This window comes from Mauremys reevesii, linkage group 2 (genome assembly GCF_016161935.1).
Source record: "Mauremys reevesii isolate NIE-2019 linkage group 2, ASM1616193v1, whole genome shotgun sequence".
Lineage (NCBI taxonomy): Eukaryota > Metazoa > Chordata > Testudines > Geoemydidae > Mauremys > Mauremys reevesii.
In genome coordinates, this window is record NC_052624.1 from 55,269,524 (window position 1) to 55,289,883 (window position 20,360).

Consider the following 20,360-nt stretch of genomic DNA (forward strand, 5'->3'; position numbering starts at 1 on the left):
CCACAATCTCACAAAAAGTGTGAGCAGCACTGACTTCTGAGCTCCCACATACCCTTTCCAGAATTTTTCTTAGCTTGCTTTTCCTAATTTAGTTAAACCATTCCTATTTTTTTTAAAGGAACAACAAAAACAAATAGAAAAAGACTAAGAAGAAGACTAAGAAAATCAGTAACTGTTTCCCATGATGAAGCAGTGTAACCTTGTTAGTCTTGTTAGTCTGTAATTTATGCCAGGTCTCTGAACCATTATCTGCAACAGTCTGACATGTTATAATCCTTAGCAACTACACAGCCACAACTTCAGGTGACAAGGAGAATGTCAGCAGTTCAAGGTTCTTCAGAAAGGCCACAATGAATAACAAAATGTCTACATACAGGGAAGTGGGTTTCTCCATTATCCACAACTTCAGTTCTGTCACACTCCACCTCCTTAGTGACCATGAATGGATGTTAATACCTCCCTTCCAGACAGTTACATTAAAAACAACAAAACGAGCTTATTACGTCTGCCATCAATGCTTCCCTCCAGTAATGATTAAATATATTTCCACTTACTTCAGCTCCTACTGACAGTATTACCCTAAATGTTATGGGCCTTTGGAGTACCTAAGTACCAAGGTCTTAGTTAACAATTCGTTTACTACTTTCACTTAATCTCAATTGTTGCAGACAATGTTAATTTAACAAACATTGATTCCTCAGCAAAGACGGCACCCACTGAAAGTCCCAGGATCAATCTAGATATTTTGCCTGAAAGGACCTGCCTGACCTATGTTAAAATATTAGTAAACTGCTGGAGCTGACTTCACTTCCTACTAGAGGATACTAAAATGCTTCATAACCCTAAGAGAGAAAGACCCTAATGACGATATTCCCCTTCAAGATGTACTTTGGAAGTTTACAAATCCCACATACATAGCTCCCTATACTCATTTATGTGCTGAAAAGGCAAATCTATGAGTAACTACGACTGCAGTGGACCTAGCAATAGCCAACTTCCTTTCATATTTCCAGCCAACTCTTCCCTGCATAAGCCCCAGAGATCTGCTACACATGAAAATTGTTAGTCTTTGAAAAGAATGTTTGAGCTGATTGAACAGTTTGCAGAATTTCTCTTCTCTCCATCCCATCCCCAAATTCTGTGGACACCCTTGTAATGGTTCTACTGTTCCAAAAGAACATCTGCTTCTCAGGATATGGCATTTAAGTATTTGCATGATTCTTCCTGACATTATATTATTTTGTCTGCTTATAATTAAAGGTCCTCATCTATGCAGGCAGGTTTTGCAAACTCTCCTCAGCCAGGTTTGCCACCACTGCCTGAAAAGTGTGGTTGTGCTGGCTGGAAGAGGGGCATGAACAGGAGACATATTAATTTAGTACATCCCTGAAGAAGCCTCCAAAAAAGAGAGAGCACACAATCTGACCTCTCTAGGGCTGAATTCTGGAAACTCATTTTGCTCCCCACTGCTGTTTACAAGGGTCTTGTGGGCAGGCTTGAGAGCAACACTCCTAAACAGGCAGGAGCGCCGCCAGCTTTTTTGGCGCCCTAGGCGGCGGAAGGTCCCGCCCCTGAAATGGCACCTCCGGCAGAGGAAGTAGAAGGTCCTGCCCCCGAAATACCACCGACGACCGCGGCAGCCGGACATCCAGCCGCCGCGGTCGCCGCCCTCCAAATATTAGTGCCCTAGGTGACCACCTAGGTCGCCTAATGGGTTGCGCCAGCCCTGTAAACAGGCTCAGGGCTAACCCCTTCTCAGTGTACACTCCTACCTCTTGGTTGGTCTATTTCAGCTTCACTTTCAGCTTTGCTGTTGTGATCACTGTTAAAAACCCTCTTGCAGTGCCAGGGAAATGTCTACCATGAACAAAACAGTCAAATTGACTATACATAAGTAGAGTCAAATGCACTAAGTATAAACACCAAAAAATAGAGAAGCTGTTTTTACTTAAAGCTCTTTCAGGTATAGTAAATAATCGGGATTACTTGTAAAACAGATACAGCCTTTTCACATGGAAGTATGATTTTTAAATAGAAATTGTCTCCTTAAAAAAGGAACATATTATTTAACCTCCACTACTCCCCTTTATTGGAGAGAAGAGGCTTCTCTATACAAAAAACATTGCAGTGTTCTTAAACTACAACCCTCTGAAATCTGCTGCTCCCCATCATCTGCATGTACTTCCTGCCTCCTAGAAGGCACTCAGCTTGTCAGTGCTGGTCCACTAGCAGTTAGCTGTGTCTTCTCCCAATGTCTTATTGCAGACACCTCTCTAGACTCTGATCAGGCTCTCCTGCTATTCCACTTCTGTTCTTAGCTGTCCACTTGCCAGGAAAGCAAGGCTCTGTAACTGTTTACAACTGTCCCACCTTGGTAAATATACCTAGATAATGAACACCTAATCTTGACACCACATACAGTATGAAATGTGTATTTCAGCCTTTTCTACATAATGTTCTGCTACTTTGTTACAATAATGTGACATGACATAACATGATGTTTTATATTACTACTAAATACAAAGGGCTTCTATGCATTGCACAATCTGTCAGGATCAGGTCTGTATAGAAATCAGCCCTAACATAATCTGATGGAAGGAAACAGATAGTCTACTTGACTTCCTGATACTCTAATTCCTCTTAAGATATTGCTCTAGGGAATGCCTAACTTTCCACTAAATGATGTAACCTGTCTTTCTTTTCAGACTTCAGGAGGATTCTTTGGATATAGGCTCCTAGTTTAATTTAAAAATCTGAACGGAAACCTGAAACTACCTTAGGCAAAAAAGAACAAGTCTGGTCTAAGAAATAAGACTTCTTTGGCTATTCCTTGAAAGGGCGGATTTATAATTAACACTTCTAGTTTTTTGATTTCCCTGGGGGCTGATATGGATAGAATAAAAACAGGAATTCCATTTATATTAACCTAATATGTTAGGAAATGCCAGAGTTAAGGATGCCTGTGCAACAATAATTCAGTCCCCTTGCATGTATGCATTACAGTATAGTGTCTTACCCAACATCACAGAGGATGTCTAAGTCAGAGCAAAGAATTTAACCCAGTTGGTCCTGAGTCCCTGTCCAGTGTTGCAAACACAAAAGCAAGTTCTTTCTCTTTTTCTAATTCTCTGCCTCAAGTCACTGATCTCCAAGTGCACTGAATGAAAAAAAAAGTATATGATACTGTAGCTAACGACTGTATCTACTAATATGGAAAGGGCACAAGAACCTATGATCTAGTCCGTGGCGATAATGCACTTGGAGGGGAGGAAGTCATTGTATTTCTGCCCCATCTAGAACTCTAACTCTGCACCATGCAGAAAGCTGATTGAGTCCTGAGAGCATACCCAGCGCAGTGGGCATACTATGACTGGAGCAAAAAGCTCCACTGACTATATGTACATGATGATACGAAGAGGCTTCTAATTTAGCCAACTCTCAGTGGATTTTCATTAGGGCAGCAAAAGATACCTCCCTGACAAATTTCAAGTTCCAGCTATAAGGGATGGTTACATTAGAACACTTCAATAAAGCAGATGGAATTTTTTAAACAAATAAAACATACATATTTTCCCCTAACCTTGTTTTCAGAAATGGCTAAGCTATTTTTGCTGAAACTTCGCAAAATAAATTCACTCTGAGGCAGAGAGCTAACATGTAAAATTTCAGACCAAATGGCTAGCACTTGGCAAAGCTATAAACAACCGAAAACAGAGGCTTATACTGGAAAATGTTAAGTAATCTTAACTGTAGCTGTTGCTGCCTCTTTCACCTATAATATATGAATAGGTATAATGGGATTATGACAAAATATTGTATATAACTCAGTTATGTCAAATCTGTGGTCTTTGAGGGCAACTGTGTTAAGAATAAATGGATGACTCTCCTCCCCAAAACAAGGCACTTAAGGGGAAAGGGTGCAAAGGGAGAAGAACAGGACAGAAAATATGCCCCAAAGCATTGATTGTAACCTTTTGACCTTTCAGAAATATGTTTTGCCCAGAGGCTCAGAAATTTGGACACCACTCATACAGCTGTTTGTATTGTCATAATTTTTAAAAGAAATATTTACATTATTTTCCCAGGAGACTAAGCAGTTCTTTTTCAATAATTTGCATTCCTCTTGTAAAAATGTGAAAGACTCAAATGTCTTCTCTCTTTGAGATGTGGGTGCAGACGTGTATTCCACGACCCACCTTTCACCCGTCTGTATCGGGGTCTCTACTCTTAACATTCAGTGCAAAGGAACTGAAAGTGGGGGTTGGCATGTCGCTGCAGCGCTACCTTTAAATAGTCACGGGAGGAGCTAAGGGCCGTAGGGCACAAGTGGCATCCCTATGGATATTGCTAAGCAAAAATTTTCCAGTTTCAGTCAGCACTGGGCATGCGCACATCTGAGTGGAATGCACGTCTGCAGCCACATGAAGAATAGCTCTTTTTTCCAAAATACAAATTAAATATCTGAAACCCTAGCCATCATTCCTATAAATGTTCAATAGCAAGCCAGTCAGAGTACTGTTTGTTGGCATTTCTAGTTATTAATTTTGTTTCAAATATATTTATTTCTTTAGGGATTGGTGGGTTAGAGCCAATCTCATTTAATGATCTAGAAGGGCAAGTAAAACAGCCTATTAATGAGATTCACATATTACAAGTTGAGAGAAGATGCAAATACCTCTGCGGACAGAACAGTAATAGAAAATGGACCTAGAGAAATGAGAGACGTGAGAAAACACTAAAATGAGATCCTACATGCAAAAATGTGATGTGCAATATCAGACAAAAAATAAAACAAACGCACATATATTCAACTGGGAAACCTGGGGAAGCAGTAAAGGTGAAAGTGGCCTTCAACTGGTCCCCGGTGTTATGTCATAAAGGTCACTATTGTGTTTTCTACGCAGAGTAAGAGCATAGTCTAGTATGCACAGAAGAGCTGGACTCCATTCCCAGCTTTGCCATATGACCTGCTATGTGATCTTGGACAAGACATTTAATTTCTCTTTCTGTATCTGTAAAATGCTGTAATGATGCCAATGTTCTTCATGAGATTTTTGTGAAGATTAGTTAAGGTGTGCAAAGCACTTTTATCTATCTTCTTTCCACCTCCAGTCCCTACAAAAAGCTCTTCTGCAGTTAGATTGTAAGGTTTTCAGGGCAGCAGCTATCTTTTTGTTATCTGTTTGTATAGTTCCTAGCACAAGCAGGGCGCTGAACCTTGATTGGAGCCTTTAGGTGCTATTGCAGTAAAATAAATAATAACAACCACTACTACCTGTGACCAGAAACATTTAAGAAGTTTTAGTGAAGTGAATTCTTTTCCAGAGCTCCAAAGCATAGAGCGTTTGTGCATGTTGCATCATCCCTTCGGATGAACAGCATATAGCCAATGCAACGGGTGTGGGGAAGCGACCATAGCCCTGGTTCCTCAATGGCCCCTTTTGGAGTTTTGCTCCTACAGAGGGAGAGAAGTGCACACTCTAGGTGGGAGCATTTCCTGTACTCAGCGGAACACAGGGATTGCAAATATCGCTGGCCATTGAACAATGCAGTGGAGGGACAGCAGAGCTCCTTTATACCCTTCCCAGCTCTCTAGTGTACCTGCACATGGGGTATCCACAGTCTAACCCTAGAAAAATAGAGTACAGTATTATACAGTATTTTTTTAGAAATAGTATATGGCCATGCAATTAAAAAGAGTCACAACAGATACTCATGAGGCGGGGAGTGACATCTCCTGAATGTTGAGAGCGTACCAATGCAATAGTAACATCCTTTTCATGTAGATTTCATGTGGAATAAATACTTTATTTCATTCATAGTAGATAAATGGGAGTGATGATATAGGGGGTAAGCTTCAGCTAAGACTCAAAAGATTTCACAACACAGGTTGTTATTCTTCCAAAGGATTTGTAACAGCTTCTGCTTTTCAACCATAGGGTACCATGCTTTACACACTAGTGCACTGAAAGAATTCCTGCCAAGTGGCAAGTGAAGTAATTTCATGCTCCCAGGCACCAACCTTGGAGATCGCTGGATGATAGGCTACTCCCCACAAGTTGATGTGTGAAGAGGAAGTGAAGCCTGAAGATTAGAATTTGGAGTGCTTCCAGTAAGCTCTGAGTGTAGGGTGAGGCAAATGAAAGAAAACATCAACGGAGATAATGGTGAAACTATTAAGGTTTCATTAGAATCTCCTGCCCCAAATTTTTCAGTTCAATAAAGATGGTGTTAATTAATGGAAAGTTAAAACAGATTGTATTCACATATGTATCATGATCAGTCATTAATCAATGTATCTAGTGAATCTAATAATTTACTACGATGCATGGAATATTTTATAGTTTCACATACATTAACTGATATTTGCAAAATTAGTATCTTCCAATATTTTAGCATATGCCACTGTCCATTATTACACTACTCACACACTGGATTGCCTCCACAAAGTCCTGCCACTTACTGCACTGATAAGATACTTAACATTACTTCATTAAGATACTTAACATATATCTAACTTTAAGCATGTTAATCCACTATCTTATGTATTTTGTTGAATCGAGACCTAAACTCTAAATCACTGGGAATCTTTCCAATGGGCTGTGGATCAGGACCTTAATCCTCGAGTAGAGGAGTGCTTTGCTTGAGTCATCTTCACCCATGAAGTGGAAGAGGTCAATGTGTCATGGGAAAAGAGGAAAATAAGGCACAAAGATTACCGCCAAGCTAGAGAGAAAGTAAGAGGACATGAAATTAAATAATTGTAATTGCTAATTTTCTGACTTTTGTGAGTTTTCTGGGTTATTGGAATCTTAATTCAAAGTCAGGCTTGTAGCATTAATTTTAACAGGTTTAATGATACATTAATGCACAAAGGTATTGGTAAAATACATGAATGGCTAAATTATCTCTGGTATAATTCCATTGACTATAATGGAATTACACCATCAAAGAATATGGCTCATAATACACAAAATACATATTTCATCATGTACCATTAGGCATAGATATTGATTTTTTTGTCACCTAAAACCCAGGAATCACATTTGTATTTGGCAGTTTGATAACAGTATAAATTGATTATAAGAATTGTCACTAGTACGCAGATCATAGTAAAAAAATTATAAAATATTATTATAAAACATTGTCATTAGGAGACTACACTGAAATGATTTACATGCAATCTCATATAATCTGGGATAGATTTATAGAAATTTCAACTGTAATTTTCAGAAAAACCAAACAAGGTGAATTATTTTCCTTTAACAGACATTGAGGGTGGGGAAAGGGAGCTTCTGTCTTGAAAAGCCCAAAATCTTACCTGATGATATGCTTGATAGATTATATCAAATAGGAAAGCCTGAGGCATTTCACTTGCTCTGTACCTGGCACGTTCTAGTGAATGGTCTAAAGAACCATCTGCAGAGGAAGCAACAACAGTAGAGACGAGAGGACGGATTGCTCCTGCTGCCTAGGGAACAAAAAAAAATCTTAAATATATACTTTATCTTAGCTAATTTCTGCACAGAGAACAAGCCAAAACAAATTTAACATATTAACCTCTATACACTCTAGGCAAGCCTAGTGCTGCCAGGTGTTAAGCTCTTCTTGAGAGATACTGAGCATCCCCCATTCCCAGTGACTTTAGAGCACAGCTGGTGCAGTTTTGCTCTGCAGAGGTGGAGCAACCTATTACTGAAAAAATAGTGGTATTTGCCTTAATCGCCTTGACCTTCCATTACATGAGTTATCATAAAGAAATTTACTTAGTTCACTATTTTATGTGCACAGAGGAAAGACACATAATTGAGGTGAACCCCCAGTGCTTGAAGCCAGGTCCCTGTGCATAAGTTTACCAGGAGCAGCTCAAGGGGAAGGGACCGGAGGATCCAAATAACAGAAAAAGGATCTGAACAATTTTCCTGTGTGAAGAGCTTCCCTTCTTCATGAGAACAGGGAAGACGGGGCCCACAAAGTTCTGCCTGGAGTAACAGAAAGCCATTTTCTCACATCCCAGGGCAGAAAATGGCACCAGAACGTCAGTAAGTTAGCGATTTTCATCCTTAATCAATTAATCAGTAGGCTACAAAATCAACTCAGAAATAAAGCATTAGCAGATGTACTGAAGGGAACAATCCTGTTGAGATAGATGGCCCAGATGATCTATGGCACTGGGTCTTTTCCATCTCTAATTTCTGATTCTAGGGTGCTGGATCATTATTCCTATGTCCCAGCTGCTGGACATTTGGATAATGTTATTTGATTTGTCATGTTTTAATTGTCAACATACAAAAAAAATTATAAAATTCAAAGGTCATGGGGAAAAAGTCATATACAACCCACAACTTTTCCATGATTAGTTAAGTCTATTTAAATGTCTAATACAAGTTTTTCTGAAACAGTAATACCAGAAAAAAAACTTATTTTGTCAAATAAGATTTCCCAGGCTCATGCAATATTATGTTATAATCTCTTTGTCAATCATGCAAGATTACATTCTAACCATAGGAACATAGGACTAGAAGGGATCTCATGGGTCACATCCTGTCCCCTGCTAGTGCAGGCAACTCCATCATACAATGCTGTTCATAAACGTATCAAGCTCTATCTTGACCAGTTAGGCTGATGCCCCCAGTACTCCTATTGGAAGGCCATTCCAGAACCTTACTCCTCTGAGGCTACAAACTTTGTTCTAACTTCCAGTCTACATTTGTTTGTGGCCAGTTTGTGCCAACAGTGTCCGTTACCTTAAACAGCTCTTCTTCTCTTCCTCCTTATCCCCCCAAGGTATTTATAGAGAGCAATCACATCCTCTCTCAGCTTTCATTTTGCTAGGCTAACGGAGCAAGATTTTTTAGTTTCCTCTCCATTCCCCTGATCATCCTAGCAGCTCTTCTCTATACCTGCTCCATTTTGAATTCATTTTTCTTGAACATGGGTGACCAGGATTATACACAGTATTCCAGACCATTTTACCAATGCTTTGGACAATGGGATTAATTCTTCCCTATCTCAACTGGAAATACCTTGACTAACACATCCTGGGATTGCATTTGCCTTTTTCACAGCATCATCACAAAACCAGACCAATGTAATGCAATGTGGTTTACATAATCAGATCTCATAATCAGACACACACTGAAAAAACAAACGACTGCGTAAAAAATTAAAACTGTATTCTTAAAAGCACTTTGAAACACTATTTTAACAACTGTTTTGTAAACAGTATAAATTCATATTTAGCATCTATATATGACAATCTAATTCATTAATTCTAAAACCAAAAAATTACCAATATGATCATGTAGTCTGATCTGAATAGCAGAAGCCAAAGAACTTCCCCAAAATAATTCAACAGTGAACCGCATCTACCATCTACCCAGTACCTAAAGTGGGACTGCTGTAGGTGGACAGTCTAGTTGATTCATATTTTCACTCAGCTACAGAGCCAAGTATTATTCCCCGCAAGGAATTTTCAAGTTCTTGTGTGGATATAAATTGCTCAGATCTAGACTGCCTCCATATCAGCAAGAAAAAAAAACATGAATTTCAGCTCACTGCAGTTCTAGAAGTTCTCAGCTAATGTGAACTGGACTCATCTTCTTCCTGGCTGAAGATCAGTTAAGAAGCACTGGTCTGCACTTTGTGGAAACTTTCAACGTTTGCCTTCAGGAGGACAGGCTGCCTTCTATCCTTAAAGAATCCATTAAGAAGTTACTGCTCAGGATGACTGTCTCGATGCTAACAGTCTTACTAATTATAAATGTGTCTATCCCCTCTTTTGGGGGAAAGATGGTGAAGAAGGTTGCAGCGGGGCAATTGATAAAGTGTCTTGACCCTAGCCCATTGGATTTTGATCTGAGTACGTTCCAGAAACTGCAATGGTAGTACTGGTTTGGAGATGGATGATGATAATGGAGTCTTATATGTCACAGAATCATAGAATATTAGGGTTGGAAGAGACCTCAGGAGTCGAATCCCCTGCTCAAAGCAGGACCAACTAAATCATCCCAGCCAAGGCTTTGTCAAGCCAGCCCTTAAAAACCTCTAAGGATGGAGATTCCACTGCCTCCCTAGGTAACCCCTTCCAGTGCTTCATCACCCTCCCAGAGAAACAGTGTTTCTTAATATCCAACCTAGACCTCCCCCACTGCAACTTGAGACCATTGCTCCTTGTTCTGTCATCTGCCACCACTGAGAACAGCTTAGCTCAATCCTCTTTGGAACCCCCCTTCAGGTAATTGAAGGCTGCTATCAAATCCCCCCTCACTCTTCTCTTCTGCAGACTAAATAACCCCAGTTCCCTCAGCCTCTCCTCGTAAGTCATGTGCCCCAGCCCCCTAATCATTTTTGTTGCCCTCTGCTGGACTCTCTTCAATTTGTCCACATCCCGTCTGTAGTCGGGGGGGGGGGGACCAAAACTGGACACAATACTCCAGGTGTGGCCTCACCAGTGCCAAATAGAGAAGAATAATCACTTCCCTCGATCTGCTGGATATGCTCCTACTAATACAACCCAATATGCCATTGGCCTTCATGTCTGTCAATTGCTTACAATATTATTTATCAAAATGTATTATGGGCATATTTTTGATCCTTAAAAGGGTTTGGTGGAGTCACTCAAGGCTCTTTTCTTTTTCTTTGCCAGAGATCCTAGAGGTAGTGTGGGAAATTGCTAGTCTGCTTTAAGAGTTCTTTTATGTGCTTCACATATCCTGCTCCACAAAGACAAGAAACTAATAGGAAGGGCTGTAAAAGATAAACTGAGGAGACCCAGCTTCACATCTTGTCTGACGCAGATGGTACAGTGGACCAATTCATCCCAACAGTTTACTCAAATTGGGGTGTGTTTAAGGCTTAGTCTCTGCAAAATTGACGTTGAGTTAGTAGACAGAACAAAAGCAACTAGAAGTGATGACAGAAACCATATCAGCACCTCTGATTTGCTACCTCGGTTACCAATTTGTGAGTGTTTGGCCTGGCTTCTTAGGTAGTAGGTTTGGCCAAGAGCACTTTAAATACATAAGTAAATAAATAATGGTCTTGGTGAAAATAGTGTGACCTTTACTTTCAAGGGGGAACCTTGATACAGTTTCCCAAGTCTTTTTAGTAGTCTAAAGTCATAAATAGGCAGCCACTTACTTTAAAATGGAAAGGAATCTTGTGCCAGCATGTTTTCTGTGCAGGGTCATTAACTCAAACTCATTATTCCCTTGGATCCAACAGAGCCTGAATTTGTTAACCTTTAGAACACTATGCAACACTGATCTACATTCTTGGGCTTTTAATGAAGGCAGGGTTTGAGTTTTGAGGTGGTTAGTCATTCACATTATTAATAATTATTAGTCAAGTACTATTTACTAGTTGAGTTGATTTGTATGGGAAGTTTGCTTGACTTTCTTTAGCTTTTATTCTTTGTTTTTTCTGTATTTAAAATATTTGTTAAAGCACTTACAGTTACCAGGGGCAGGCACTTGAAAATAATCTAAATAAATAGATTTCTTGGTTTCACATAAGTATTGTTTTTCCTTTACATTAATTACGTTTTTTAAGAAGTTTTTCTTGGTCAAATCATTAAAAAAAAAAGAAGAAGAAGAAGCCTGACCCTTTAATCTCTCTTAGATCCAACCATTCACTTGGAATAATTCTAAATGTGCAGAACACCTGCAATTTTCACTGACTTCAGTGGGAGTGAGTACTCAGTCTCTCTCAGCATCAAGCCCTATTTGTCTTCATACAGTGCATCTGCTGACTAAACAAAAGATCAATCTGTCTTTGGGTAGTTCTATAATTAATAGCCTCATACCCAAAATTCATTTAAAATTTGCACATTTAAAATTTGCACTAATCCAAAACATTTATGGTCAAACTTTAAGGTCCATGTTCAGTATTTACTTCGTTGGAGTTTGAGTGAAAACAGAAGACAATAGCACATCTACAATATCCAAAGATACAATGGTGAATTAAGGGAGGGTAGGGAAGGATATGTACATCACATAGTCCAATGTAAACAAGGTACTGTAAGTATTCTCATTGATTCACGCTACATCCTTCCATGAAACAACCACACAGTATCTGTCCCTTTTAAATGTTGTTATACTGCAAGCCAGAGCAGCTGAACATTTAGATATGCGTATTCATATCAAATAATTACATGCATGGATTTTATATTATCTTGAAATGTTATTCAATTCATGCACCAAATTAACATAGGGTATGGGTGAGTGCACCATAAAGTCTTCCATCTTCCTAGCATCTATTTCAAACCGTGGGCCTCAATCTTAGACCAACCCCAGACTTGCGTAGTTCTGCAGTGGTATCAACATTCAGTACAGGCAATATTTTTTATACATTTGTTTTTCTGGGATCTCATCTCCCAGCAAATAAATAGTTCTGCCTAGCTATCCTTCTCAAGATTTCCCCCAGAATTTGTTTCTAAGCTTCCTTTCTTATTTCAAGCAGCACGAGTGGAATACTGATCAGACCTGCATATTCCACAAGAGCTACATGCTAGAGTCTGAAAACATACACATTAGCACAATCAGTCTTGAGCAATAATAATAACACCATATACTAAGAAAGTGATACAAAAGGAAGGAAAGGAATTTGTGACACAATGCAAAATAACTTATATTTTTATAAAATATACATATTGAAAAGCCATATATTATTTTTTAAAAAGAATTAATCTACCACTCATAGCCTGGTTTGCTTACCTGTATGAGTAGCTACTTTAAATAGGTATTAATTTATTTATTTGGATGTATACTACCAAAAAAATTTTAAAAGAGAGAGAGAGATATCAGCCATCCATCCAAGGCTGTGGGTGCCCTCGGCACTCTGTACACATTAAACACAGATTCCAAGACATAGCTGTTCTCAGAAAAATATACCCTAGCCAGAGCAAGTTATCCAAAAAAAAAAAAACAAAAAAAACCCTCCCAAAAATCAAAACAAAAACATAACATCCAAACCGCCAGAGTCCTCTCTACTACCCTGCCTCACAATCTGTCCCTTCCTCATAGCCAGAGTAAAAATGGAACCCTTCAGCACATCCTGAAGGTTAACAACTTTGAGTGATATGAACCAAGGAAGGAGTGAATTCCAAAGGCACAAAGCCCTAAGAGAAGACACCAACTGCCAGGCCCAGAATAAAGAATTTGGGGGGGGTGGGCACTGTGCACAATGCTTTAAAGAGGGTGCCCCCACACCCTCTTTAAAGCATCTACGACCCATATATATTCCACCCCACACATACCTCCGAATACCCCTCCACTCCACATATGCCTCAAAAACTCTCCACCACCCCCAATTATCCTGACAGCCCACACACACAATCCAGAGCCCGGACATATACCCTGCTCACTGCAGCCCCCAACACCCCAACTCCATTGGCCACAGTTCCACAAATCCCCCACTCACCTTGAACATCCTGGTCCCCAACCCCACCATCCCTAATGCCCCCACAGCTCTCACAACTCACCCTGTAAACCTCAACACCACATTCTCCGCCAGCTCCTCAATTCCCGCCCCCCCAATACTCCCCACTCACCACATAGCCCAACAACAACTTTCCCCAGTCCCCCTCCCTACCCCGAGGACCTTCCTGACCACTCACTGGCAACCTGCCCTCCCCACCCACCCCAGCTCAGCTCAGTTCTTCATTCCCATCCTGCGCTAGGGTGGCTCCTCCCAATCCTGGCTGCCCACCTCCACTTTATCCTATCGCCTGCCCTGCACTCACAGGGCCCTACATTGCTCAGGTTTGGCCCATCTGCCCATCCATCATGACAGAGGGGCAGTTGGGCCAAATCTGAGTGAGTGTTATTACAACCTGGTGCTAGGGATTGCAGCACCACTAAGGTTTTATTTTGTTTTTTTGCCGGTGGTTATAGGTCCTCCTGAGATGGGAGTCCTGAGCAAGTGCACACTGTTTAATCCAAGCCTGACAGCTGCAGCAGCTTGGCCTCAAAAGAGAGGCAGTATCTTAGGCCCTGATCCTGCAAGCGGACCATAGATGCCCATGCAGAGTCTCACTGAAGTCCACCTGTACAAATCAGCTAGTTGTATTGGGGCCTTAGATAGGTGGCTCACAGGCCATTTAGGCCTGTTAGCTTGCAGCATCAGACACTAAAGAGAGAACTTTTCTGATTCTCTATTCCGATACCCTTCCTCTCCTTTTTCCTGCTAGCAATTGTTTCCACTCTACTATCTAGCTTCATATCTCCTAGCACTCATTCTCCTTCCACCTTAAATCTCCCTCGGCTAGATCTACCAACCCAAAGCATATCTTATATATATTTTAATCATGTTTTAATATTTAATAATAGGCTCTTCAATCTACCAAAGAAGTATAACACGATTCAATGGCCAGAAGTTGTCTGAATTACACAAATTCAGACTAGAAATAAGGTGCACATTTTTAATACTGAAAGTAATTAATCTTTGGAACAAATTTACCAAGGGTTGCAGTAGATTCTTCATCACTGATCATTTTAAAATCCAGATTGGATGTTTTGCCAAAAGAGCTGCTCTAGGAATTATTTTGGAGAAGTTCTATAGCATGTCTTATAGGGAAGGTCAAACTAGATGATCACAAAGGTGCCTTCTGGCCTTGGAATACATAAATCTATGTTAATAGATGAGTTTCAGATTTGTAATACACAGAGTAGGTCTGAGGTCAGATTCATGTATACCAAGGCTATGAATGACAATTTAACAACAAGAAAACTTTAACCATCTCTACATTTCTTAGTGTTAGCGTATCTTAATATTAACATTTTTAGCAGAACATGCTGATTTCTTTAATCAGAGAGTTATTCTCTGCTCTGACAAGTGCTGTAGCATGGAAACAGAGTTCTGAAAATTTTGTATTACATTGCCTTAAAAAGAAATAAACTTTCTGTCTTCATATATGCAGACCCAGAATTTAGAAGTATATTTAAATTACTTAAAATGAGATAATCTCTTTGAAGCTTTATACTGAAATCAGCTGGGACAGTCAGACACAAGACAAATACAGTAACTCCTCACTTAACGTTGTGGCTATGTACCTGAACAATGTGACTTTAAGCGAAACAATGTTAAGCGAATCCAATTTCCCCATAAGAATTAATGTAAATGAGGGGGTTAGGTTCCAGGGAAATTACACACACACACACACACACACACACACACACACACACACACACACACTCTATGTTTTAAACAAACGATTTAATACTGGTACACAGTGATGATGATTGTGAAGCTTGGTTGAGGTGGAGGAGTCAGAGAGTGGGATATTTCCCTTACTGCTAAATGATGAACTAGCAATTGCCTGAGCCCCCAAGGGTTAACCCTCTCACTCTGTAAGACAGCAGGAATGGAGGGAGATATGCGCATTTCCCATAAGTACACTGCCTTGTTAATTAGATCAGCTTGCTGAGACCACAGCTGCTGCAAGCTCCCTCCATCCTGAGCCCTGCTCTATGGAAGATGGGGTAAGTGGGGTGCAGGAGCGGGGCAGAGGGGACACCCTGACATTAGCCCCCCCTTCCTTCCCTCCCCCCGCTGGCACGCAAGCAGGAGTCTCAGGGAGCAGCTCGAAGGCAGAGGGCAGGAGCAGCACATGGCAGTGGAGGGAGGGACACAGCTGAACTGCAGGCAGCCGCTGCACAGGGAACTTAGGGGAGCAGGGAGCTGATGGGGGAAGCTGCGGGTCCACCCTGGTTCCAAACCCCCACCAGCTAGCTGCAAGGGGCTGCTCTTCCTGCAAGCAGTAGACAAAGCAGGCGGCTGCCAAACAATGTTAGAAGGGAGCATTACACAGCTTTAAATGAGCATGTTCCCTAATTGATCAGCAACATAACAACGAACCATTAACTGGGACAACTTTAAGTGAGGAGTTATTGTAAATTCATGGTGCAATATCACTGAAGTCAGTGGAACAGTGTTGAGGGTGAATTTGGCCCAGTATGTCCACTAAGCTTAAAAAAGCTTAATTTAGTAGAAATGCAAGTGACTTTATTTTAGTCTTCAGTGAATATAAGAGTCACATAAAAATGCTGTTCAAATAAAGAGCTCAGATTAATAACATACATGAATGTAGATGGGCTAGATATATATCCAACAATTTACAAAGCTGTGGTAAAATTTTTGATTAGGTGAAAGATTATTTGCAAATTATTAAATACTTCTGTCTCTTTGGGATTTAGCCTAAATTAGTTTTGGATATGAGCCCAGATGAAACTGCTCAAAATCACTGTGATTAATTTCTTCTCAACCTAATCTATCAAACTGTTTCCACATGTTAATACATGGAAAATATTATTTTACACAAATCAAATGACTTGCAATGGCGGGCATTCACAGCTACATACACTTTCAAAAACAGAAATGAAAGCAATACTTGTGGATCTATGCATGACACAGGTAAAAACATGCACATCTATTCAGACATCTGCACTCAAGATAATTATATCTGTAGTAATCAACATGCTTCAGCCACATACAGTAATTACTATTCCAGTTAGCAGGGCTGTCTTCAGTGAATGACTGCTTACTCCAAATTTATAGAATAGCATCTTCAAAGCTAAACCAAGCACTGGTAATTATGAGATTAAAATATTTCACATATTTAATGGACTATTCCTTTTAAACCTTCTGTGTTTGTGAACCTGAAATGGAGACTGTATTAATGAAACAGAGTCCTATAACTAGCTTTGGAAGAATGCCTCTAATCACTTTATTACACACAGCTGGTTGGTTTACAGTAATTTAAGATATCGGGTCTCATTGTATCATATTTTATGCTTCTTTTTCTTAAAAGCACTTTCCCCAAATTCTATCCAGTTGTTGTTAGTTGTTATTAAGGGTAACATCCTACTTCATCTGCAGACTCAAGACCATGACCTAGCAGAAATGGCACAGTTCCACTGCAGAAAAGTAGAAGAGCATGATTTTGGGAATCCTACTGAAGGGATCCTTGCTCTTGCGCTATTGCGGCTCCATGTACCCCAGTGTATAGGTGAGGTTAGGGAATATGGTTCAGGTAGAAGATATGACTGCACTAATTCTCCCAGCCACTCTCCTCCTTGAAGTGCACCAGCTGCTGGGGCTACTACAACCGTAAGACTGCAGCAGCTGGTATGGAACAGAAGATTAGAGCTGTGCAAATAACTGATTTTTTGGTTTGCTGGCAGTTCTGAATTTTTTAAATTGCTTCAGGTCAAACTAAACAATTAATTCAATCCAAAATGAAATGTGTCACTTCAGTTACATAGAATATCAGGGTTAGTAGGGACCTCAGGAGGTCATCTAATCCAATCCCCTGCTCAAAGCAGGACCAATCCCCAGACAGATTTTTGCCACAGATCCCTAAATGCCCCCCTTAAGGATTGAACTCAGAACCTTGGGTTTAGCAAGCCAATGCTCAAACCACTGAGCTATCCCTCCCCTTTTCAATTTTTTAAATAAAATTGAAGACATTTTTTGAAAGTCATTTTGAATTACAAAATTCTAAACATTTTGTTGCAAAAACATCAAGATGAAACTTCTAACTTTTTCCTGGAAATTATTTTTGCTCCCTCCCTTTTCCTTCAGACATGAACAATTCAATGAAACCAACACACATTAGCAACACACTTCAGTTTTGCTGAATCTGAATGTTTAGTCAAAAAGTGCTGGCTGAAAAGTTTTGCCCTGCTCTACATATTCTTTTCCCTGCAGAGAAGTCTAATGCCAGGTTAAGAATTCAGTTTTAGTAAAGATTTGACTGAGAGGAGCCACGAGCTTTATTTTTATTTTAAAAACGGAAGAAAAATCTTAATTGCCCTCTGTTAAATATGTGAGTTTCTAACTGAAATTTAATATGAGACTGTAGAGCAGAATATCAATTATTCACATTAATGACAGGAAGAGCCACTGTTAATTTCAGAATTTTATGAAACAGTGTGGCATGTCCAGTTCTAGTTTTACCTGATATATGTGTATTGACCACTTTTATCTATTAATCGAGAACCCAGGGACTGGATTGTTAGAAAAAATGGCATGAAACTGGTTTGAAACATTGAGTGTGCTCCGAGAAAGACACTAAACATACCCTTTAGTCAGACAAAGATAGGGTCCACTAGAACATGTGGAGTTTTGAACAGTAGGCGAATGGTTTGTATGCTAAAATGTACATAATTTCCTTAAAGTCTGTTTATCCAGCTGGGTAAGGACAATGGTGGAACTCACTGAAACTGGACGAATGTGAATCTTAAACCAACATCAGGAAGGAAGAAGTTATAATTGTGTTTATTCCTAACTGCAAAAGAGGTCTGTTTAATCAGAAACTTAATATACACTTTGATCCAATACTACTCAGCTGACAGGATGGCTTAAACAAATGTAATGTATATTTATGACACCATAAGTCTTCTAATGAGGTCACCTTTATCACTGCATTATACTGAATTGAGTAATTGAGGAAAGGACACCTATATCAAGAGATGTCAGAACCCACATTAGTTCTGACAAGCTGGGAATTAAGAAGACTAGCAGGAACTGATGATCCTTAATTGAGTTTCCTTAGCTTTCTTCTTGTACATAGTTATATATTAAAGTCATAAGAATAAAAACTAACATTTCTTATTATCTCTCCCTGTAAAGTGCCAGTAAATAGCACTATGATTTATTCTAAAATACACCAGATTCTGAATGTTTAATCTGAGAAATAAGGGTGTGAAGATGGGGGTGGGGAGAGCTGTCTGTACAACTTATAAATTCTACTTGATATTATGACGTTGTTACTATGAAAATTGCTATCACTTAATACCCTATGTAAATGTGGAATCCACCATTGCTGGCAGGCCTGCAACAGGTACACACCAGGCTGAGGACAATGGGGAGTACTTAACTTTAACAATTGTGCTTTTACCTGACAATAGCTATGCTAAGGGAGTTTGCTCCAGCTGGGAGCACTTTCTGGGTGTCTCTCTCAGAGTCCATTTATAACCTTTTGCTTTGGTCATCTGTCTCTTTGTTCATGCTCTCTATTCCTCCTCCTATCTTAAGGGTGAGCTGGGGAGGAATCAGAAGGCTAACACTTTTGGGTGTAGTTCTCTGAGATGGTGTGTTTAAGCTACCAGTGGAGCAGGAGGGGCAGAGGTAGAGTTGCCAACCCTCCAGGATTGGCCTGGAGTGTCCCAGAATTGGCATTGATCTCCCAGTGACTGTTGAAAGCAATCCAGGAGATTTTAACAGGATATTTAAAGAAAATGACATTACATCATGTTGGGGAAAAAAATCTCCCGGAATAGCTTCAGTCACAGTTGGCAACCCTAGGCAGAGGGGGAAGTGTCAGCATTGTTCCAAGTCTCCATGCAGAAGACCACATGGCTGCAGCTGTCAGTACAAGGTGCTGCATGGGGGATCTGTACCCAGAGACACCTGGCGAGTGTACCAAAGGACCCTAAAACAGGGACAGTAACTAAGCTCTGTTCAGATGCCAGAGGCTTAAAACCCAAGGATTCAATGACTGGATCACCTCACAGCAGTCTGGTGAGCTGCATCTGTGACAATGGGTTTTCAAAAAAAATGGAAACTGCATTCAAAAAAGGCAAGGAAAGGAGAGAGAGAGAGTGAAAGAGATAATGTTCCAATATGTTTGTTAGTCTATAAGGTGCCACAGGACTCTTTGTTGCTTTCTGAGTGAAAGAGAATGTGTGTGTGTAAACCACAAAACCAATTTTTCAGCATCCAAAGAGGGCCTGAGGATACCAGCGCAGGCAAAGGAGGATCAAACAACCACCAGGAATGATATGGCTGGAATGCTAAATATCCATTTGGGCATTTTCTATCTTTCATGTTATTCTTTCAAGTGAGTCGACTGTGCACAAAATCTAATTTTAGAAGACATCAGAAAAAAACCTCAAAAAGCCATTTCAAACACAGGGATCCCTGCCCTATGACGGAGTATTCTCTTTTCTCTTGGGAACAGCTTTCTACTCTTATTGTTTCACATCTTCAGATCTGTTCCTGACCCAGTCTTGCACCTGTTTGCAGTTATAGTTTCCAAAAGCCCAGATTCTATACAATAGGAGAAGAACAGAAGCACTTCTTCATCTCTATAAATTCTGAGTTTCCTACCTTATCATGGACTCTCCGGTTTGACTCCCATCCTAAACAAGGGCTTGGAACAGAAGGGAGTTCTAATGCTTTTAAGCAGCTCTGTGAATCTCATCAGCTGTCTCTTCACCTTCTGAAGTCTCACAGCCTCTTCTCATACCCTTTGGTCTCCTTGTCTCTTCTCTTTGTAGATTCTCATTGCCTTTCTCCTTTCCGGCTTCTTTCTCCTAAACTGCCTGTGTCAACACGCACTGTGTGAGTTCTGTGCA

General features: G+C 40.1%; 1 protein-coding gene and 1 long non-coding RNA gene across 19 annotated transcripts in view; one reads left to right on the top strand and one right to left on the bottom strand.

Annotated features, from left to right (window-relative positions):
- CRPPA (CDP-L-ribitol pyrophosphorylase A) overlaps positions 1-20,360 on the bottom strand; it is a 179,609-nt gene that overhangs the window by 124,316 nt on the left and 34,933 nt on the right. For all 14 annotated transcript variants that reach the window (XR_005594041.1, XR_005594039.1, XM_039524446.1 and 11 more), the window contains exon 3: positions 7,322-7,471. Coding sequence is in view for 12 of the 14 variants with exons in the window: in XM_039524446.1 (XP_039380380.1) it covers positions 7,322-7,471 (150 nt within the window). In the remaining 2 variants the exon portion in view is untranslated. The remainder of the gene's footprint in view (positions 1-7,321; positions 7,472-20,360) is intronic.
- Positions 1-20,360, top strand: part of LOC120397864 — a 50,322-nt gene that overhangs the window by 19,162 nt on the left and 10,800 nt on the right. For 3 of the 5 annotated variants that reach the window (XR_005594050.1, XR_005594048.1, XR_005594046.1), the window contains exons 2-3: positions 6,564-6,737; positions 7,792-8,042. This is a non-coding gene — a long non-coding RNA (uncharacterized LOC120397864). Of the gene's footprint in view, positions 1-5,939; positions 6,113-6,563; positions 6,738-7,791; positions 8,043-20,360 lie in introns of all 5 variants that reach the window. The other 2 variants (XR_005594049.1, XR_005594047.1) reach the window with 2 other exon arrangements.